Here is a 23,455-nt window from a genome sequence, read left to right on the forward strand (position 1 = left end):
AGCTGCACAGAATAACTCTCCGTGGTAATTTAGGTGCCTCTGCTTTTGTGAGTCAAGGCTAGTCATCCAGGATAACTGGGAAATCCCGGCCTAATCCCTTATCTTGGTTTTGTGAAAACAGCCCTCTGGCGTACCCAGATAAAGCTGAGGATGCCAATAAACTCATAATTTTTTAAATAACCTTTTGAAATAAATCTATTTCACAGCACTAAATAATATTGGTTTGGTCTGTTAAATTATTCAAATTGGCTGCATTATTTTAAATATAGGAAGAGAAAAGACTAGAATACTTATGCTAAATATATTTTTCTATGGTCTTGGACAGAACAACTAATGCATGTGGACATGAATGACTCTTCAAAGCTAGACACCAGAAAAGCAAGAAGTACAGTTGCAATCTATCAATGCACTCATGAGGAAAAGAGCTGTCACTGTTTTATTGACAGTGGCTTGGAGGCTGACTTTGTGGACTCACTCATCTGATCTTTCACGCCCAGTTGACCTTCACATGTATGGGCCAGAAAGAAAAAAACATTTATATTCCTAAAAGAATATAACCTTAGATAGTGTCAGCAAGTGTGAAAAAAGCTGGTCCACCATTTACTGTCACTGAAGAAGATCTGAGCTTTATCAACAGACTTGTTGCCTCTCTCTCAAGCTTTAGGGAAAAAAAACATTTAATCATCACAAGAAGACTGAGCTGTCTGACCTCATACAAACATTTGATCTGTTTTGTGAAATCCCCCAGTAAAATAAAATTCCCCATGTTGTCCTGGCCCATAGCTGTCCCTCTAGGCTCCCCTGTTATAGTGTAGATTTCTGTGGAAGGCCTACAAATAAGTTCAGCTGTGACCTTTGGGGAAACAGTTTGTGTACCCCTTGCTCTTCTTTGTTTATTTTCCTTATAATTGAATATCCATTTGGGGACTTGCTGCTCTTGTGCACCCAGAGCAACAGAAGCAGACACAGCTACAGCCCTCACATAACAAAAAAGTCAATAATGTTGTTACTGCCTTAACAAACAAAACAAAAAAACATTTCTCATGATATTTTGGTTCTTCATAGCAAAAAAAACAAACAGAGAATAATGACTACATGCTGCATAGCTCATTGTAACAAAGGCCAGTAACTATTGCAGTAGTCTGGCTCTGCCAGACCTTCCTCCACACGCTGCGGAGGGGGGTCTGGCTAGTCCACACAGCATTCCGGGATGGGAGAAAAACGTGCTCTGGTTTATGGCCACGTCTTTAAACCAATCACAATTGTCATGGGCTGCGCTAAGCACCAGGCAGAGCCACGGTGCCGCTGCAAAATAGCCTCGGAAAGGAACTTGTTTGGTGGAACATGTGTACATTCAAAGGTTTTTTTTAGTCGTGCAAGAGAAAACTCAGATTGGACAGATAGTCTAGCTAGCTGTCTGGATTTACCCTTCAGAGATCTGAGGAGCAGTTAACCATAGTCCTAAATCAACCGGAGTTTAAAATTCCAACACAAAGAAAGCGTAAGGTAACAGGCATCCAGCCGAAGAGAGTGAAATCCGGCGGCAACGTAGCAACCGCGGAAGTGGAGCGTCGTGGATATAGACTACTATTGCAGTAACATCTGATGAAATAAGGGAATAATTTCAAGTTGTGCTTTTGGTTTTAGTAGTGGATTTCCTCTGCCGTGCTGTCTAACGGATGCTTACCTTGGGCGTAGATGCGTGCAGGTAATCCAGGTCTGCGCTACAGCTGCTACCATGAAGAGCAATCATGGACGCCTGGAAAGTGTCGTCCTCCATCCCAGAGTAAGTGTGATCGAACACCTTTTCATCAGACAGGTCTGCTTCGCTGGTGTCAATCTGTGATAATGAATGGAAATAGTGTAACCAACTGACACAAAACTGGCCTTTAGTAATAATCAATTTGGTGAACTATCCAATCACATTGAACTACAAAAAATACTGTTGAGACAACATATATGTATCCCTTAATTAATGGCATCTATTTGTCAGAATAATACATATATAGGCTAACTGTATGAACTATTACAAACAAACACACCTCTCTTGGTAAAAAATTAGGCTGAAGCAAATATCACATGTTTAGTACAATTTGTTTTCCATTTTTTAGGATGTTCTGATTAATTTATCAGTTTTTCCCAAAAGCTAACTAACCAATGCAGGCTCTGCTCGGTAAACGATGCCCTCAGTCAGTCCTTCTTCCTCTCCTTCTTCAACCAAAATATTGTTGAAGTCAAATGAATGGATGATGGATGATGAAGTAATTTCCTGCTCACCATATGGGTGTGGAGAGTGGGAATATCCACATATTCCCTAGGAAAGTGGAGAAATTCTTTCAGTGTCTCCAGTTTCATGTAATTTGATTTTTGATTATTTTTTGTGTGTGACCAAATCAAGTACAAATAAATTAGTATGGAATCAAAAAAGATGTTAGAAGTTAAGATTTTTCCAATGCTAATTAAAGTTAAAAATTGATCTTGGTGCACAAGCGTTCAAGCAGAGAAATTGCTCAAAACTGCACATTCATGACTCTTTTTGAATTATTTGAACAGAAAAGCTCAAGAACATTTCATATGTATTCTTTCGTAATAGCTCTTGATATCGATTTTGTTGTCGCATGCATCCTAGACAGATAGAAGAAAACCACGAAGGCATACTGGAGGATTACACTTGTCAGACTCAATTTTGAGAGGCAATACAACAAAATACCCCACAGAAGTACATTCCACGTCCTGCAGGAGAGTTGGACAACTCCACAGAGGCTTCCTACAGCTCAGTAATCCAGCTAACCTTGGCCGCTCAGAGGTCTCACTGTGTAATCCAACGGCAGATTCAATACAAGAGAAATGCAGCACTGAGGCAGAAAGAATGCAAGTGGTTTTGCAGAGAGAAACATCCCGTACAAAGAGTACAGTTGCCTGGTACGACGAACATGCCGTTGGACTGACCCAATATTTTGACAGGTGCCCCTATGTGTTTAAATGTACAAGAGGGTCTGTGCTTTTGGAAAATTCAATAACATAATACATGACACAAAGGGCGCAGGCCATTTTAAGCTGGTTGCCTCCTCTGAATGAAACAGTGGGTGGAATGCTAAACCTTGCGGCCAACCTCCACTCTATTTCCTGCATGAAATATTCAAGCCCTTGTAAGCTGAACCCTCATGACTGGATACAATGGCACATGATATAAAGACAACCGGACTCACAACCTCACACACACGCAGTGATAAATCCCTGACATGCTGAACAAATTTGACAAAAAGCAATATGTTTAAAAACTCTTAGTAACCCCAACAGATATGGATACACTTGTCCCTTTATCCCCCGACACACAAGTCATATTTTACCTTCAATTTTCAGACATGTTTAAAGCAAAGAAAAAAGAAACAATACTAATTCTAATGCTTACAGGCAGTGGTTTGGCAACTCCTATCTGGACCTTGCCAAGGCCGGCTCCCTTCAGGGCCTGGACAGCATCGTCCAGACTGGCGTTCTCCAGGTTGGTAGTGTTAACATACATGAGTCGGTCTCCTGGCAACAGTCTGCCATCCTGTTCGGCCACACCGCAAGGAACCAGAGAGCGAATCACGATCACCGTCTTGGCGGGGTCCAGTGGGTCCTGTGGCGGAGCCAGTCCAGAAAAGTTCAGTGACAAGAGGTCAACAGGTAAACTATCACAGCCTTAAACTTACATGGAAATCACAGGAAAATGAATGTATATGGTTAGCATTGTACATTATGTCCTTTTTTTCCAGTGGAAATACTTGTATGAAGAAATTCAATGTGGATGAAAAAAAAACTATCAAACATTTCATCCTACTGCTCCACACATATATGATAGAAAAATACAACATCTATAAAAGTACAAATACGGTCAAAAATAATAACAATTACCCAATTTTTTTTGATAAAAACCTATAAGTCCCAGGAAGATTTCCCACCTGGTAGTCCAGAATGCTGAATCCCAATCCCCCTTCGGCCTTTTCAAGCTCGATATTCTGGATCTCCAACTCCCACATAGCCAAAGGAGATCCTATCGCCTCCTGTGTCACATTATCCTCTGCCGCTGCTGCTGCATTCACCTCTGAGTCTTCAGCAACCAGAACGCTGCTCAGGTCTATTTGTTTCTGCAGAGGAAAAGCCCCAAATCTCTATGTAACAGCTTCCTCACTTTTACTCCCAACCCCATAGGCTGCTACCCTCTAGTCCTGTTTCTGGCAGCAGATAAAAGGGAAATATCTTTGGGATGCTAGGGCCTTAGTACATTATCACAGATAAAGCTGGAGAGATGAAAAGCCCTTCCCCAAAGGGAAGCTGCTTTTGATGTCTCATATCTCTAGCAAATGTTGTTGTTGGCTGCTGCTGAGGTATTACTAGAATTGGTCTTAATAAACTTTCAGCCTCCCCTGCTTATTGCTTAGTCTTAATCTATCATGGTTGACAATGTGGGAAGCCAATGGAGCGATTGGCAGCTCGAGCTAAACTAATAACAGGAGGAGAACTTTAGGAGTATTTCTCTCCAATCATATCTCCTTGCTCATATGCAGAGGGAGGGGAATATTTTTCATGATGCATTGCTGCATGTCGAGGTGATGCAAGGAGTTTCCATCTCGTATAGGCATCGGCTGCTTCAAAAAGCTGCGTGTTTTTAGCCTTGAGCAAGCAAAGATTCCATCACTTTTCACACGGTTTTTACTCCTAAACATAACAATACTTGACAAATATCGAGGAGTTATGAAAGTTGAAAAATGTACATTTTAAAAACAATACATATGAGTAAATTTGTGATGGTTCAGCACAGTACCTTTAATATAGACGTTTTGGATAAAGTCTCTGATTCTGGTTGGACAGCATCCATAACAGTCTGCAGGTAAGGGGCGGGCCTACAGCATGTCATGTATACACAAAGTGGAAGCTCCTTCAAGATCCTGACTACTTCCTTGTGGGTTTCACCAATCAGGGATATACCATTGACCTAAGGAGAGGTAAGCATTAGCTTTATTCAAAACTAAATGCAGTAGCTAAGATTTAAAGCAGCATTATATGATAGTGTTTTCTTTTGTTGGGTGATTTGAGGGCAGCAGAACAAATTTCAACTTGTTGTGGCAAACATGTGGAAACGGTTTCCTATTCACACATCCAGCAGACACAGAGCAACATTAGCATTCATGTGGACTCATGTCTCTGGCCACCTTTTAGCTCTGGTATGTGTATACAGTATATCAAAATAACTTGTTCATTACTGCTCCATAAACAAACTAGCTTTAAATACATGTAGGTAGTTAAGCCGGTAACACTTTACTTGAAGGTATTGACATAATGGTGACATGACATTGTCATAACTATGACATGACACTGTCATGAACATTATAAACAAGTCATAAATGTTTATGACTTCTGTCATTAAGTGTCATTCAGTTTTTGTCACGACAAGTTGACATTAAATTTCTTTGGCGTGTCCTTATTTAGACAACTTGACATTAAACAGGATGACATTATGTCAAGTTGTCATGACAAAGACATCTTCTGGTAATGTCATCCTGGTTAATGTCAAGTTGTCATTACAAAGACATCCCAAACAAATTTAATGTCAACTTGTCATGACCAAGACAACTTCTGGTAATGTCACTTTGATTAATGTCAAGTTGACATAATCAAGACAACCCAAACAATGGCCAACTTGTCATGACAAAAACCGAATGACACTTAATGACAGAAGTCATAAACGTTTATGACTTGTTTATAATGTTTATGACACATTCATGACAGTGTCATGTCATAGTTATGACAGTGTCATGTCACGATTATGTCGATACCGTCAAGTAAAGTGTTACTGTTAAGCCTCTGCAAATATTAACAGACCACACACCTCAAGCAGTTCATCTCCACTGAACAGCTTGCCACAGCGACCTACGGGTCCCTCAGGTAGGACAGAGCGGATGTAATGATGCCCACTGTTGGCTTCTAAACTGATGCCCAGGCCGCTGTTCTCACTAAACTTCTCCACCTGAGCCACCTGTTACGGGAAGAAGAAATCACATCTCAGTTAGCATGGTAGTAATTCACTTTAAATCTATTAGTGACTCAGTCCCTTGTGTTTGCCGACTAAGGTCATTCTTCCTTTTAAGGTAGCAGTTTTGAGTTATTTAACATTATAAGTCAATTCAAGCAGGAACAAAGTTCTGGTAAATACAATTCGATGCATGAGAGAAAGGAATTGACTTTGAAAAAGAAACTTACTACAACTTCATTACTTGGACCCAGAATCTCGAGCCACTTCTTCATTAGATCTTCCTCTTCAACGGGTGTTAGCTTTATCCCTTGATAAACACAATACAACAGTATTAATATACAAGACAACATTTAAGGAAAATTGTTATAAATCATTCATAGCCAGCAATGCAACATACATTTCTAACTATTTGCAAGGTACTAATGTTTTCTTTAAGATCAGAGATAAGACCCTCTTAAAAAAAAAAAAATCTTTATCTTTGCTTATTAAAAAAACTACCCAACACCCATCTCAGTATTTCCTCAGCATGTGTGTCGCTAGTCAGTGTGGTACTGACAACAATAACCCCTTATCTGTCAGATGTGTGGCCATTATCTCTGCTGGTGCACTTAGAGAAGAATCCCAGCCTCGTACCATGTGTGTCTTCTGTTAGCTGATCCGTTGCTGGGCTGACATCAGATCCTCCACTCTTTGTCTGGAGTGGCTTTTCATCTGTGGTGACTGTAAACACACAATGAAGAGTGAGACAGACCAAAGCAGGCAGCGGCACAGACACATGACAATGTAGGCACACAGCCACTGGAAAAAGTCATCTACTTTCCACTAACAGCACACCAACAGACAAAAAAAACACAAACCTATACCAATGCTGAATTTATTTGAAATAGTGTCTTTTTTTATTTGACACACTACTACTTCACTGTTCTAAAATAGTTTGAGCATTTCCTACTCTTTAATAATGACGCTCACTTTAGAAGAAGGACCCACCTATCTCATGTCCTTATTAGCCCGAAAACGGATATACATGCCCTTGATGATGTTATCCATAATGACAGACTTAAACATTCCAGGACTTCAAATATCTGTTTAATGACCCTGGTACTTTTTTACGACTTAATACCACTGTTTATGTCTTTGGAGTTCCACAGGGCACTGAAGTCACCCATGAAATTAGTACCCATGCGCCCAGGCAAGCCATGGGTCTACGCTGTACATCAGCACCTTTAAGTGCTAACATAAAACTAATACTAGCTAGTCTGCTATGTGAAAAGGAGCTTGACAACCTTAACACTGACTTGACAACAATTTAAGTGAGTAGTTCATTTTCTTTTGTTAATCCCAACCATTTAATGGCCTATTACAACTCTGTAAATCAGACCTATGAGCTCATGCTCAGTAAGTTAGCTAAAATATATTCTTACTCTGCAAACTTGTGTTTTTAACAAGGGAGCTCTATGGACATAACCTCATATAATATGGGGATGCACTGATGTAGTCCTTTTTTATTATCTGTAAATACTCAGAAGTGCAAACTCTATTATTTCTAACAGGTTGCAAAGCAGCCAAGAAAAATCCTCTGTCTGTCGACTGCCTGCTGCTAGTTTTCCTGCAGGTTTTTGGGGCTAGAACTTCCTGTTGCCAGATCGAATCACTTTCAAGCTCCATCTATCACTATTGACAACTTTTGCAAGTTGCTTCTCTTGCTTCTGTACTAGCCTGGAGGTCCTGTCGGAACAGCTGGGGACAAGAATCTTTCTGTTTACTCTTTGTCTATCTTGTTAACATTTTAAAAATGCAAAAAGTAATTGCAAAATTATTATAGGTACTTGCACACACATACAGACCTCAGCTGTAACCCAACTGTCAATGTCTTAGATCAGGGTTCTTCAACGTTTTTTAAGCCAAGGACCCCTTAACTGAAAGTGAGATGTAGCAGGGACCCCCTACTACATATTGTATCAAATTAAGTTGCATATTAAACTGGGCCTACAATAACTTCCATCTTACATATCCTTTTTGCATAAGCTATTCAAATATTAATTGTTGGCATGATTTTATAAATCATATTTTAATGTTACACATGTGGCACAGTGAATCTAGGATAAACTATATCTGTGGGCTGATATCTTAGTGACTACCTTACCTATAGACCAGTAAGCCTATCATCAGTGGGAATTTATATTTGCTAATAATATGTTATTATGTTAAGGCATTTTTTAAAGATAATTTGGAGGCCCCCCTGCAATGACTCTGAGGACCCCCTAGGGGTCCCGGACCCCCTGTTGAAGATCTGTCTTAGGTGATGTTGGGCATCATATGCTGATTCATTACTGGATATATTAGGGTCTAAACAACATGGTAGGAAGGGTTGTGGGTTATTTCTTTAGAATTGTGGTTGTTGGGTCAGTCCATCCAGTGCGTTATTCTGCCAGTGCAATACAGTAATGAATGAGAAGGGTAGGACTTGACAGAAGTGTTTACATTTCTTTTCCATGTGTTTTTCATGTATGAGAAAATAGCTGTGTCCTATTGGCCTCTGTCAGTGATTATTAATGAGTGCATTTCTCTCTTTTTAGGTGAAGATGGCCAGTAACGTGGGCGTACTCATTTTATTGCTGGTATTAGGAAGAACCCTCTGAGAGGAAAATGTAATTAATTTTTCAGCATTAAGCAAAGTGTTAAATGGTGTAAAATATACTCAAACTATTAACAAATAAATCCTTCAGTAGCAGAATAAAGACACCTGCTACATATTAAATAGAGGGCCACCGTTCTCATTCTATAATAAATCACAATGTTGACATCAATTTGGACTGTATTATTGGAGTATAACTCATGTAAGTGTTTTTATTTGCGGCTGGAGAAAGTCCTGGTTCTGTATTTTAACTATATTGATAAAAGTGACAGAAATTTCCATTTGGAGTCACTCATTACTACATCGTGATAACTTCTCTCTGCGCCACATTTACACATCAAATGACAAATTTTTTTGGCAGGGTGATAAGGAATGTGTTTTTGTCTATCCTCATTAAATTTCCCTCGCTTCATCCTTCGTACCTTCAGCAGCCTCCTCAGCCTTCTTTCTCTCTAGCTCCAGCTCCATCATGACAGCGGCGGTGGTGGGGATGGTGGTGCAAGGAGACAGGGCGCTGACACCAGGGGCCACAGCAGGGGGGATCTCATCAGGCCTGAAGTCCCGCCGGATCAGCTTAAGGTGGACTGTCTGGCTCGTGTGTCTGAGCACTTCCACTGCCTGCTGATTGGTGTATCCCTGGATGTTTACACCGTCAACCTGCAGAGGGCCATCATTTGTGAGCCCATTGATTAGACGAGGGCCAGAACAGCTTGTGCTGACATTGTGAGTGTGCTAAATTGCCATCTAGATTCTTGTTTGATAGAGGTGAGATTGAAACATGAATTACAGTGGTTATAAATACCAGCAGACATAGAGAGTGTTGCACATGACTATTCCCATCTATTTATAGCCATTCACTTTATTTATTTGGATCATTTCAAGATGAAAAAAATCAGACAATTAAGTGTTTTACTAAGTTTTTAAGTTGGGCCCCAAAACATTTCACCATATATGCTTTAAGAACAAAACTTAATCAAGCACACATTCACAACACAAGGCAACATTAAATCATGTTTCAAAATGATAAACTTAATTGCTCAGTGTGCTAAAGAAAAAAACACTTTATGAACTATCAGTTCATTGTGAATTATTCATTATCTCAAAATGGCCTTGCATTGACTAAATGTGATCACTATATTAGATGATATTAAACATGCACTGCATATTTTACATCATGCCACTGAAGACAGAGAAAATAGTAATAGCTACAAAGAGCATAATTGGGGTACTTACAGCTATTATCTGGTCTCCAACGTGAATTCGGCCATCTTGATCTACGGCGCTGCCTTTTGTTATGCTCTTAACAAAAATGCCAGAGGGCTCTGAGGAGTCGGAACAAGTACAAAAAATTTAAGAGATGAGGAACAGCCATGAATCGTGACATTAAATAAGACCCAAGGAGAAAAGCAAACAGATGTTTTAGTTTGATGTTAAAAGTCAGGGTTAGTGAGCATGTTTCAATATTGTATAAGTCATGAACAAGATGGGGTGATCCCAGTGCACTTATGCTAGCCTTGAAAAATAAAGACTTTTAAGCCAAGGCCATTCAATATTACGACCGTAAGTCTAACATACATCCAAAACAATAAGCTAAAAGATGCTAAAACACGCTGTAGAGTTGGATGTTAATACCGGTAATCAATATGAGCAACCCCTTTCATATTACACATTTAATTTATTGTTCATAGGCTAGAAAGGTATTAATCATTGCAGTTTAAATGTGCATTTAGGGAAGCACGGAAGTAATTAAGCATCAATATGACACTTTAAATTAAATGGTCATCTATTCTGCCATTTCTCACCTGCATTTTTATCTCCAACATAGCCAGCAATAGTAATCCCCAGTCCCTGCGTGTTCTTGGTAAGGCTCACATCAAATGCTTCATCCTCTTCTTCCTCATAGCCCTGTGAAAAGATGAATGGCAGGTCAACATCCACTGACAACAAAATAAAAGTATAAGATGACTCATTTGACAACAGCAGAAAAGCAAGTCATGGCACCACATTGGGACCAAAATACCTCGTAGCTATAAAAACAGAGCTAATGTTTGCATTCAAAAGGATATGATGTCACATAGTGAGTCACTGCATTTCATTCATGTTTAAATAGGGATGAGTGTTGATAATAGTCATGAAATCGCTGTTTTAAGTGCTGTTTCTGAGAGTAGTTAAGGAACATTTGCTCTCCAAAACATGAGTCACAGGAAATGTAACCTGCTCTTTTCTTTAAATTGTGTTTATTTAAAGCTGTCAAGAGTTAGAACTGATAAAACGGGAGATGAAAGACCTGAACTTTAAGTCTTAAGTGTTTCTGATATAAGTGTAGGACTATTGAGTGTGCCATGTATGGTCATCAATCATCATCTCAATCATTTGTTAAAGAGAAACTGCTTTGCTATATTGACACTCCAAATAATGAAATCCATTTGAATGTGACACATTTTCATATTGTAAGAATGTGTGTCACATTTCTGAGTGAAACAGCCCCTCTCACCTGTTCATTGACAGTGGGGAGCACCACAGGCATGACAGCAGAGACGGAGGGATTCTCATCCACAGGACCCCTGGTAACCACCAGCTTCACCCTGTTGCCACACTGCCTGAGGACCTGGGCCACCTGTTCGCTGCCCATGCCGTACAGGTCAGTGTCTCCGATTCTCAGGATGTGGTCCCCACTGCGCAGGCGGCCATCCTGAGGTAGAAAAAGTAGGTTTTCTGTCTAAGTCTGTGTAGCTTCAGTAGAATTCAAACCCATAATGACAATATCAGTACCAAACAAAAGACAAGAGTGACAGTTAATTATGTGCTTGCTTGCAATTCTCATTATACCTAACTGAAAAGAGCCATCTCTTTAGAACATTGAAAGTGTCATAAAATACAAACAAATTGCCTTTTCATGGTAAACACTGTATACACAACTATTAACAATGCTAAAGCAAATTCCCAAATAAAGTAGGGATGCATTATTGCAATCACCTGATCAGCTATGCCTCCAGGAAGGATGGTTTTGACGATAACCCCAGTGGTCTTTCCTCCCACAATACCGAAGCCAAGACCGGTGCCGTCGTTGACCAGCTCAATTGTTTCCACGTGCTGCCACTAGGCATCGTAAAAGACAAGAAACAATAAAGCTACTAAATGTACTTTTGAACAAAAACCTTTCTTTAATCAACCATAAACGTTGGTGTTGTCACTGAAAATATAGTGTTCTCCAGTGTCCTATAAGAATAACTTTTAATCAGTAGTTGTAGCAAAGTTAAATTTTTTCCTATAAGAAACTGTGTCTGCTGTTGTCACATTTTACTGCCATGTTGGATTGATGTTGACTCAATTGTGTATACATGTAAGTGTGTGACTGTGTTGCATGTGTGTTACACTCTTATGTCAAGGCAAGCATGTGTGTGTAGTTTTTTGTATCATGTCAGATCAGTTTGCACAATACTTGTTCCAAAATTAGCAAGTGGGCGTGCAAGTTTAAAGGGGTGCTATGCAGTTTTGGCAATTTCGCTTTTTGCTCGCAGGTTTCTCTATAGAGCTCCACCTAAAGCTTTAGAATAATAATAAGAAGAATTTTTAACGCTGTTGTAAAAACTCGTTGGTAACTCTCCCCCCTCCCATCTTCTCCCTCTGGTCATGTGCATTTGTTTTCAATGAAGCCAGCGAACGCACGGAGCCATGTCCACTGAGGTTTTTCTCGAAATATTACCCTTCTCTCCCGGGTCCGTAACATTATTCTTTTTTCCTACAATGGCCTTAGAACAAAGTCAAAAGCTGTTTGCCAACATCAAGCTGACAAGAAACTCTGTGGCAGATAAAGTTTCTGATCAAAGATACTTACAAGTGCAGCATCGGATTTGCAGGCTTGTGTTTGTCTCAGTTCTCGCCATTCTGAAAACGCAGGTCCGATATTTACTCGTGTCTGACTCCTCGTTAGGTCAGTCTGCCGTCTATTCCTCCAACAATGCTTTCCTAGCTTTCTGCTTATTTTTTGCCGGCTCAGCCATGATGATAGTGTGGAAAAACTCCATCGCTACCTTGTTCTTATAGCTAGCTGGTTCCTGGATGGGGGTGTGTAGCGGTCATAGACAGTGAATAAAGTAGCAGCGTTTATGTGTGCAGTGCCATGAAGCAATTCGTTACATCGCGAGACCTGATATCACGCGATATTTCCTGACGCTGTGGCCGGTGGCTCGCCGGCCGAAAGTTGCAAGGGTGGTTTTTCTGCTCACAGGCGCTAGGGGGGAGCGAGACGACCACCATTCAACCCGAAAAAAGTCAAATAACCATTCCAATGACTCCGAAGCCGTTCAGTTAAGGTAAATTAAGCTAAAAAAAACCTGCATAGTTCCCCTTTAAGTTTTCATGTGTGACATGAATGAGAATGTATCTATACCGCGCTGGAGTTGGCTGATAGTGTACTGGCAGCAGAGGGCGTGCGGGACACCGCGGGACTGGTCAGTTGAGGTATTGGTCCTCGTGCCACAGTGAGCTGCACCCTCTCTGAAGCACTCTGCAGGATGCCTATAGCCTGCTGGTGGGTCACTGTCTGGTCCAGGAGCTGGCCATTGATGGCTAAGATCTGGTCAGCTTCTTTGAGCTTCCCATCACTGTAGGGGAAAGAAGCATGGAGTGTCATAGTGAGAGGGGGACATAATGCAGTATATGGTGTCAGAGCCGCTGATATTTGAACTAAATCTGCCTCTGATCAAGTAATTATTCTTCATCTGTTTCCTCATTTCAGATATAGGATATTCACTGTCTACTCATTGACAGTGTTACTGTGTCATTTGTTCTTACAATTTATGTCAAATGTCTCTCTGACAGAAATTGACAGGTAATAATTGTACACATTTAGTTCCTATTTTTGTTTTGTATGAAGACACTATATATATATATATATATGTGTGTGTGTGTGTGTGTGTGTGTGTGTGTGTGTGTGTGTGTGTGTGTGTGTGTGTGTGTGTGTGTGTGTGTGTAAGAAAACATCTAAAGCCACAGTCTAGGCAAAAAGAAATTTTTTGAAACCAGTTGTAAAAACTTATTTCTAAAAAAGGGCCAATTTGTAAGATTCCACAAAATCTCCCTGAACGTCCGTGACGGTCTGAAAAGGACTTCTCTAACTCCTTCATTCTTCACCAAATATCGAAACACTTTCTGGAAAGTGGACTTTGTTCAAAGATATGTTTAATCAGTCATTGCATGCCATGCTGATTCTTACATACCAGTCAGCCACACTTCCTGGTTGAATTTCCTGGATGAAGATGCCGAGCTCTCCACGGTTCTCGCTCTTTAGGCCCACCACGCTGAAGCCAAGACCTCCTGACTCTGGCTTCTGCAGGTCCACGTGTGTCACGTAGCGCCCCTGGGTTATACACACATATGCAATTTGGCTCAAGGCTGAGTCACTATAGCATCAAAGCTGCAGGCAGTCTTTAGAAGTCTATTTGAAGTGTCTCAAGAGAAAAGAACGCAGTGAGCAGCCTGTAGCTCTCGTCTTTGGTTGGAGTTATGAAAGACATAGTCAAGGTAATCTACCTGTTTACAGATGAGGTGCTGATTTTTGTGCTTGTGTTAAAATGACCAAAACATAAAATAATGTGGTGATAAATCTACTGGGAACTAAACAACAGGCCAACAGCAGAATGTCACATATAAGCTTAAGTTATTACACTGACATTAAACTCAAAAGTAGTGTACACACAGTACAATGATTGATTTGGCTTTACAGTTGTCTATACCTGTGCCATGGTGTGAATAAGGTGTTCAAATTCTTCAGATGCTGTCTTGCCAGTGATGAGTGTAGAAGCTGATATGTCTGAGTAGGAAACATGGCCGCCATTGGGCTTGACTTCTGCTACGTGATCGCTAAGGTCACTCCCACGTGACGCTGGGACACTCTCCTGGAAAAATAAAGAAATAAATGTAGTGAGTGATGTGGAAAACCGCAGATGTTACACTGAAGAATTATTCTGATATGCATTTTCAACTAAATACCTAAATTTACTGTAAATGTGATGTTGTCTGATAGGTTTCCAGTTTGCAGCTAGATAACAGCTTTGACTTTCTGCAACTTGATCCTGCAGAGACTAGTAATTACTAGCAACAATCCAACCAAAGACAATTAAAAGTTCAAACAAAAAACATGACTCATTCCTACTGTGGACGTAAACATTAAGCAAGTTTAATTTTAGACACCAAAACCCCAAAGTCTGAAACCATTGGGATGCCAGACAGTTTATCCCACCATGATTAGCTAGATCTATGGCAGCCTAATCCTTCAGGGTATAATGGCTCTTAGCTGATGTTCTAACAATGACTACGCTCCAAATACAATATTTCTATCATGGTGGGGGGGGGAAGCATCACTGGCCATCTGGATGCCTTAATATGCTTGGGTTTTAATTAGTGCAATGACTTTACTTGTGTGACAGATGAATTACATGACTGAGACAACTACATAAAATGGTGTTTTTCCAATTTCATTAGCCAAAGGGCATAATGTTTATGACCATCTGAATTGGATTCAAAAGGATGGGCATAATATACAGCAGTATTTTCATAAACACTCCATTCGGCATATGGCATTGCTAAAGCTGGCCTTGTGAACTTGTGCATTTGCACTTTGGAAAGTTGACTGCACAACTTTCAGTTTAGGAAATGCATACTGTAAATGATGCCTCCTTTAATAAATACAGTCCCAGATTAGTCCTGAGAAACAAAACTCAATTGGACAGTGCTGCACGCTGCAAACAAAACCCTATGGGCCAGGGGCTAACTTAGCATAGCATGCTGCTAAGTTGCTGTCCTCATGCATGAGCTTTGTTAGCTGGGGCCTGGCTAAGAGGATTAAAGTTCCAGTTTGGTTCTTGCACATTTAAGAAATTATTTCTGCCCCACTTCACACGGCGGCCTCATTCTCATTGGCGAGTAGGGCCTTGTCGCCATAGCGACATGGCCTGAGCAAGGCCTAACTAGCAGAGCCAAAAGATGGACAGTGTGTGTGTTTATGTGTCTGGCTCTTGTCTCACAAAAAAAAACACACCCTCTCTCCAAATTGATTTTGCTTATGCGGGACAAACAAAGGCAGTTGTTTGGACGCTCTATAACAACGACTTGTTGCAGTTTCTGATATACGTCTCTTTACAGTGTTTACAACATAGAATGGATCCATTTCAAGATCCAGAAGGGAATTTATGATGAATGGCTGCTTGATAAATTTTGCTCAGTAACACAAAAACATACATGAACACACGCAGTAGGAATGTACCTCTTTTGAAATAAGCGAAATCTCCAGCACACAAAAATGCCAGCAGGACTTTTATAATCTAAATTCCACAAGGGGTAAAAAAAAAAGCTCTAGCATCCCTGCCTCCCACTGCATAGCTCACATATTTTCATCTCTATTTCTCAAATGCTTACCCTGGCCCCTTTCCACAGCGACTTAAGAGCTCTTTCCTTCCACTCAAATGTTCTATTCTCAATGGAGAGAATCAGCTTGAAAAAGAGTTCCTGACTTAGACCAACTATCTCTGCTCATGTACCCATATTATGTCTGGCTCTTGTGAACCCTGACAGCAATTTGGCCATAGCAGCAACACTATTGGGAATGGGGATTTAAAAGGGTGGGGGAGTGTGTGAGCCAAAAACAGAATCAGTGAGGTCGCCCAGGAAACAGGAAAGATAAAGGCAGTAGCAATTGTGGAAAATGTGGATATGGAAAATATTCTAACCTTACTGTGCGATACGGGTAACGCAGGAGTTTCAAGTTGACCTTCTTCTTGGCGATGTTATGTTTAACATGTAACCATTGACATAAGACTTCATGTCAGTCTTAAACCAGTACTTACATGCCCATATGTACATCAAAAACATTGTACCCGCTGGTTCTCTTGTCTGTAGCAGCTGTTAAGAGCCTTCCTAATGTGATTCCACAGTCCTCTTTCTGTGCAAAACTCCATTCTAAAGTTAATATAAGGCTTTAACTGTCTGATTAAGTGGATATCCTCCCAAGGTCACAGTCATTTTAGTTTGTGGGGATCTTGTGTCTGATAATGTGTTATCTGTTCCTCCACAGTTCCTCCACAGTTAACTGTTCGTGAAAACACTAAAAGACAAGACTTTGAAAGACCAACAATTAATTTGGCAGCCTCATAATAATAATAATGTATACTTTATTAATCCCGCAAGTGGAAATTCCAATGTTTTCACTCTGTTGTTATTACACATATGTCTGAATTACACAAACATGCTCAGTACCTATACATGCACTAATGGAAAGGCGCTCCGAGCAATTGGGGGTCCGGTGCCTTGCTCAAGGGCACCTTGGCAGTGCCTAGAAGGTGAACTGGCACCTCTCCAGCTACCAGTCCACCACGATACTTTGGACCAACAACCCTCCGGTTCCCAACCCAACTACCTACAGACTGAGCTACTGCCACCCCCCATATTTGCTTCAGCTGAACTGTAGAATGCATTTGTGCACAGGACGACCAAGGTTTTTGTCCCCCATCACCTACATTGATTTTGCTTCAGGATGGGAACTCTTTCAGTGTACATGGCCTGGCATTCATTATTAAGATGGAAAAAAGTGAACCTATTCTTCCGAATCCATTGTAACCTAGGAAAATGCATTGTGGTTGGAATAATGCTTGGGCCTAAAGGCTAGTTAGCCCTTGTGTTGTCCCGGTGACCCGAAGGACAACACAAGGGTTAACTAGGCTATACGTTTATTTGACGTTTTGTATTGGCCTGGCGTTGAGCTTCGGGGTTCATGTGAAATGACATCACGTAGTGTGCGAGGGTCACCGGGGGGGGGAGGGGGGTGGGACCCCGAAGCTCAACGCCAGGCCAATACAAAACGTCAAATAAACTGGACGGGTCCTGGTGACCCGAAGGACAACACAAGGGTTAATGTATTAACATCAAAATGTCACCATAGCTAAGCTATGGGAATAGCCCCCACCACCCCACTTAATGACTACTTCTGTTTATATTACTTCTGTGCTAACAAAGTGTGGCGCTGCCATCTGGCATTTTGGCATTTTATAGTCATACACTAATAATGCAGAGCTCTAAATAACCATAACCTTTTGATGCCCTTCCATGGAGCCTTCACAGCCTGGGAACCAAGCATCACTCGTTTGTATTCAGCATTGTCATTCTAATCTAACATGTTTACAGTCTCGCAGGCCCAGGTAGGCTTACAATAATCAATACTGCATTGTTTACATGTAAATAAAAACAACTTTTAATAGATAAAAAAAAAAGTCATACTGTAGTTATGTGTATTGCATTATTATGGATACCTGGGCCTACAAGGTACAGGGACAAAAAGTGGACACCATGAAATAATTTTGAGTTTACCTGATCTCTGACATGCTGGACAGACTTCTGCAAGGCGAGGATCTGGTGGAAGAGAGGGCTCTGGAGCACTGATTTGAGCAGGCTGAGCTTCTCCTCAGTGGGCACCTCCCCCCGCTCCTTCAGCTTGGCCTGGAGACGCTCCACAGCCTGCAAGGCACGCTGCGTATCTGCAAGCCGCCGCATATTTCAGTGACAGCGTCGGCCAGAGTGAAGGAGTGGATGCAGGGAGAAGCAGGCGTGGGAGAGATAGAGGTGGAGAAAGGTGATGAGGACAGAGGCTTTATCAGTGCATGGGCATGGATAGTGAAACAGGGCAGGGTGTTTATACATGGCCTCATTGTTTCATTTGAGTATCCTTATTTCATTTTACTTTTAATAGTATGCTTCCTGTTAAATATACAGTATTCCAGACTGCCTTTAACTTATTTCTTTATGTCTACAATGGCATGTAAATAAGCACTGAAGAATGTTGGAGAGAGCCACACATCTCGTAGCCTTACGCTGACTGGTTCTTTCTCAACAGACCTAACAATATATTGAAATCACGTAGCATCAGGTTTTGTATTAGAGGAAAGAAAACATGCTCTGTAAGTTTTCAAAATTGCAATGGTTCCTTTTTTGCCTTTAGGGCTAATGGTGGGTGGCGCAGGAGCATTGAATGGGTATCAGGTGGGATAAAGGAACCAGGCCCTCCACAGTTTGCTTGCTGGACCCTGCATAAGCCCCACAGTCAAACTCCAGAGTGGCTTGTTAGTAAGGATGGGCCGACCCAACGTCATCTGGACAAAAATGAAGCAATTTCCGAAGCTCACCAACTGTGACTAACACCTAATAGGGCGTGCACAATGTCCAAAAGCACATTTTGCACTTACAAGCTTTGTTGTTGGAACAAAGGTTGTAAACAAGCCAATGACATTGGGGTCTCAGCAGGTTCTTTTCTGTTCGCCACTGGTCCTGTGCAGGTAACTTTTTTCATTGGCCCTGCCTCAGTGAGCATAACCCACCAGAGTGTGGCATGTACGTGTGCGTCGCTCTGTTTGCATTTGGGTGTGTTCCAAAAGATGGGTTCTGGAGCATAGCATCAGGATGATACTATTAAAATTGTCAAAATTGCAGGCCTAGTTTGATCCATTCAAAAAATAAATACAATACGAATACAGTTTCTCTAAGTATGAGGTAAAACATAAATTGAAATGATTTAAGCCTCAATTTTCATGCTACCAAGACGCGATTGATAGTACATAAGTACATGGTCAACATGCCAGTCTTGACAGTGACCACAGATTGCGGCTTTAAAGAAAGAAGCTGGCAGCCCCAATTTGTCTCCGTTCTTGACAGTTGGACAAATAAACCTCTATGGGGACAAACAAACAATCAAGTATATGGCAACATTTTCAGATATGGCAACATTGGCAGTCCACACGCCTTGAACTGAATCCAGTGCCTCTTATACTGGTTGAGAAAAACTCACAGCAGGAGCCAAATACGGATGCAGAGCCAGCAAAGACGGACACCCAACTGACTAGACCAAACCCCTCTGCAAAAAACACTCATTTTAGATATGGAGATTGGATGGAGATGGAAGCAATATTTCATGTTTTGTCTTATCATGATAGAATTGAATGTTAACTATTGGAGACATTAAAGCTTGGGCCTGCTAAATTTGAGACAGAGGAACGAGAGAAAAGAACATTTGATGGATGCAATGAATACATACTGTAGCCATATGCACAAGTAACTATCATTTCCCTAACGTGTATATATGTAATCATAATAAATAACACACTGACTCAATTAGGTGTATCTGGCTGCCATAAAACAATAAAATAAAAATAAAAGATGACTTACCCATTGTTTCTATCATTTTTAGAACTCCATGTGAATGTGATTTCTCCCCATTAACAGCAATTTCAAACTCTTTCCTTTTTCAAGGGCTGCAAAGAACAACACATTGGTGTTATGTATTTTTCTCAACAATCAGAGAACTGAATATCAGCTGATATGTTTTAACTTCCACAGCACACTGGATGCAAACAGGAAATAAGAGCTTGGAAAGGCTCATTCTCCTCTATTCGAAAGGTCAACATGAAAGAGAAAATGGATATATTTAAATTCCGTCGGGCCATATTTATCTCTTAAGAATGCTTCACCTTAACATCACAGAGTAACCATTGTACTGAAGAACTGTAGGCTATTTACTGAGTCCCCAGCGCAATGGTGCTGCGTGTCTGTCTGAGCGCACATCCACCGTAGGTTGTTAGTTCCCTTATATTTGACTAATGCTCTGATTGATGGATTAACACCTGGCAATTTAGATTCCTGGGACTTCATTCAGTGCACTTTGTTAGTAGTTTTGTAATAGGCCAGACATGTCTGCAGCCCGCATTAAATATGATTATCCATTTTAATCCTATCTGATAAATATAGCCATAATTCTTCCTTAAACAACATTCTGATGATTAATAATCATATTCAGGTAAACAGTCTTATCAGTTATTTTAAAACTAGTGTAAGACCCTGCTTGCATCATAATGGGGCTACAACAATTATTTTTATCATATATTAATCTGCCAATTATTTTCTCAATTAATCTACTAATTGTTGTATTTCAAATGTCAGAAAATAGTGAAAATGGCCATCAGAATTTTTCACAGCCCAAGGTGATCTATTGCAATAGCATGTTTTATTTAACAACAGTCCAAAACCCAAAGAAATTCAGTTTACTATCACATATGACAAAGAAAAGAAAAAATCCTCAGCAGATTCATTTTGTCGATTGACTAATCCTTGAATCGTTGCAGCTCTAAGTCATGATTTCACTAGCCAGTTGTAATGTAGATTTTTGCTTTTTTTCTTCAAATCAAAGGTTGCATATACTGTTATTTGTTGTGCTTCTTTGGATGAAAATATATATTAAGGTATATTGAAGGTCCTCATTCTTTCCCAGCCCACCATAGCTCTTTATACATCTGATTTATAATATGATTGACAGTAAGAAGACTATATACATCAGAATCAGCTTAATTGGCCAGGTTTGTGCAAACAAACAAAAGGAATTTGACTCCGGTTAAACATAAACATGTTGCCATTAAATTACATACATGTATATGTCACATGCTTGAAATAACATAAATAGGTAGTTATGTGTTTTAGATTTGACTAATGCTGTTATCAATGATGTCATGGCTGTCAACTCCCATCTTAGGAATGTCACACTTGACTTTGGAAGCATGGCATGACTCAGGGAGACATTACACGATTAAAGGAGATTGGTAAGACCGTTAAAAGCCCTACATAGACGCTTAGAATAGCTACAGTACATGTGGCAACAGGATCACCACAGCACTGGTTTGTTTATGTTCATCATTTGAGTCATCAAATGTTAATAACTTTCCACCGGACTGAGCGTCCTAAATACTGTATGTGGCCGTTTTCTTCATCTTAGACCTGTATATTATTGGGTTTATTTTAGTTTTGATTAGTGTTAAATTCTCTGTACTAGTATAGGCTACATAATACATTGCTGCAGGAAAATATATTAGTGCAGCATAAATCTGATTATCTTTACTACTTCATTACTGCTACTGATCCTGTATGACCCCTCAAACAATGATTCAAATGACTTAGTGGCACCCAGTTCCAGAGAAGAATATAGCCTACATTTCAGACTTAACAAATACACATGTATATTATATTCCAATATGGCCTTGGGCTTTAGCAGTTTGTTTGTTTCTGTAGGGTGCCCAGTAGTGGTGTAAAAAAAAAAAAATTCTGATGCTATTACAATAATACGGCTATAATAAGATAAATAATATAGCCTTGGTGTTGCTTTCAGGGACATAAAGCAGAGTGCCCGTTTAAATGTATAGGACGTGTATTATGGTTCATATTCTTACATATTCTTAAGCAAGAGCAGAAGTGATTCACTCTTTAGGTAGCACATCCAGTTGCTTGGAATGATTCACAGGAGGCTTAAGGAACTCATTAGCTACTGTGACACAGTGGACTTCAACCCAAAACACGGGAGCTTTAAGGTGACATTTACCTCCGAAAATAACAGTTGAAGTCATGTGTGAGCTTTGCCGTGACCACAAATAGCTAATGATAACGGGTTGTCGTTTCATCGTGCAGTTCTTCGCCAAAATAATTGGCAAATGTCGGTCGAGTACGTCCCCATTTAACACTTTCTTATCTTATTAAAGCGTTTGCTACAATAGAAGTATGCGTATTGTTTGTAAATCCAGTCAGGTTTGCTAGTATTTTGAATAAAGTCGCCAAGGCACTTGGGACAATCCGCTTTTCTCAACTCCTCCTCCTCCTCCTTCACCATCTCATCCATGGAGCAAGAAAGCAACAGGCTTCCGAAAGAGAGACGGTAAAGAAGTTAGATAGTGTCGCTAGTTTGGGTCAGAAAACGCCACCCGGGGGCTACTTACAGTACACAGATAATACTTTATACTTGAAAAGAGACACTAAAAGCAATTTAAATCCCGCCATTCTTGCTGAGTGACCCACCGCGACAACAGGCGTCTCAGATATTTTCCTCTCATAAGCGACAATGTAGCTAACAAAGGCACGTCTCGCAAAAGCGAAAGTTGGTAATATTTTCCCAAATCTTCAGTAACAAGCGAAACCTGTCAAAAATAAACACTTACATGGGTGTGGAGCCTTTGCTTTCCCGGCGGCCAGTATCCTATCCTATCCTCTGTTGTCCTGCGGCTAACGGCGCACTGACTGGGGCTTAAAGATGGGGCGTAGTGTAACTCGATCCTCTATGGACATTTTCAGCGACAGCGGCACCGAGAGCTGAGCTGGGGCTGAAGCGCCGCTTGCTGGTTGCCCTGACACCTAGGCCTGAGATGTCAGGCCTGACTCCCAGCTCCAGGGGTCAGGGCTGTGGTCAAATATAAAAATAAATAATAAAATCTGTCTCTAGAGTAGAGGTCCACTTGATACGTTGAAGGAGAAAACTAAGACATGTAGGCTACCTCTAACTTTTATACTATCTAATAATAAGAAAATAACTAATAAGACTGATGGTTTACCAACTGGGTAACTGTCCCAGACACCCAGGGCCCCTAGTTTAGTGTGTCTGTAGATGAAATGCTGTAGTCAGCAGTGTGCACTTAAGGGGTATTTAGAGTCAAGCTTGTACACAATGCACAGATAGCAGGGTCAACAGGGGCCTAACAGGTTATTTTTGCTGAGGGCCCCCATATTGTGTTAATTCAACCCTTCTTATCACAGAATATTTCAGCCCTAGAAAACCACTCAGACAGTTTTTAAAGGGCACCAATGAATGTTGATTGTGAATGAATGTGAATTACATCAGAGATACTTTGAAGGATAACTTCTTAACATCATGCTGTTTAGTCTAAAGCCGCTGAGTTAATTCCTTAAAATGATAACATATGAGAGTACCTGGCCTGAGTGACCCATAC

At 40.6% G+C, this 23,455-nt stretch overlaps 1 protein-coding gene across 8 annotated transcripts in view; it reads right to left on the reverse strand.

The window, feature by feature from the left end:
- Nucleotides 1-22,781, reverse strand: part of LOC120573638 (multiple PDZ domain protein) — a 50,560-nt gene extending 27,779 nt beyond the window's left edge. For 6 of the 8 annotated variants that reach the window (XM_039823482.1, XM_039823484.1, XM_039823485.1 and 3 more), the window contains exons 1-19: nucleotides 22,670-22,781; nucleotides 19,863-19,948; nucleotides 18,015-18,181; nucleotides 14,390-14,551; nucleotides 13,874-14,013; nucleotides 13,045-13,258; nucleotides 11,628-11,750; nucleotides 11,146-11,343; nucleotides 10,454-10,556; nucleotides 9,885-9,973; nucleotides 9,074-9,308; nucleotides 6,650-6,736; nucleotides 6,244-6,323; nucleotides 5,873-6,019; nucleotides 4,808-4,978; nucleotides 3,945-4,130; nucleotides 3,413-3,622; nucleotides 2,156-2,314; nucleotides 1,688-1,840 (exon numbers count right to left, since the gene is read on the reverse strand). In XM_039823482.1, coding sequence (XP_039679416.1) covers nucleotides 1,688-1,840; nucleotides 2,156-2,314; nucleotides 3,413-3,622; nucleotides 3,945-4,130; nucleotides 4,808-4,978; nucleotides 5,873-6,019; nucleotides 6,244-6,323; nucleotides 6,650-6,736; nucleotides 9,074-9,308; nucleotides 9,885-9,973; nucleotides 10,454-10,556; nucleotides 11,146-11,343; nucleotides 11,628-11,750; nucleotides 13,045-13,258; nucleotides 13,874-14,013; nucleotides 14,390-14,551; nucleotides 18,015-18,181; nucleotides 19,863-19,878 — 2,640 coding nt within the window. In that variant the 5' untranslated portion in view covers nucleotides 19,879-19,948; nucleotides 22,670-22,781. The remainder of the gene's footprint in view (nucleotides 1-1,687; nucleotides 1,841-2,155; nucleotides 2,315-3,412; nucleotides 3,623-3,944; nucleotides 4,131-4,807; nucleotides 4,979-5,872; nucleotides 6,020-6,243; nucleotides 6,324-6,649; nucleotides 6,737-9,073; nucleotides 9,309-9,884; nucleotides 9,974-10,453; nucleotides 10,557-11,145; nucleotides 11,344-11,627; nucleotides 11,751-13,044; nucleotides 13,259-13,873; nucleotides 14,014-14,389; nucleotides 14,552-18,014; nucleotides 18,182-19,862; nucleotides 19,949-22,669) is intronic. The other 2 variants (XM_039823488.1, XM_039823487.1) reach the window with 2 other exon arrangements.
- Between the last annotated feature and the right edge of the window lie 674 nt (nucleotides 22,782-23,455).

Source organism: Perca fluviatilis, chromosome 14 (assembly GCF_010015445.1).
Source record: "Perca fluviatilis chromosome 14, GENO_Pfluv_1.0, whole genome shotgun sequence".
In the NCBI taxonomy this organism is placed as follows: Eukaryota; Metazoa; Chordata; class Actinopteri; order Perciformes; family Percidae; genus Perca; species Perca fluviatilis.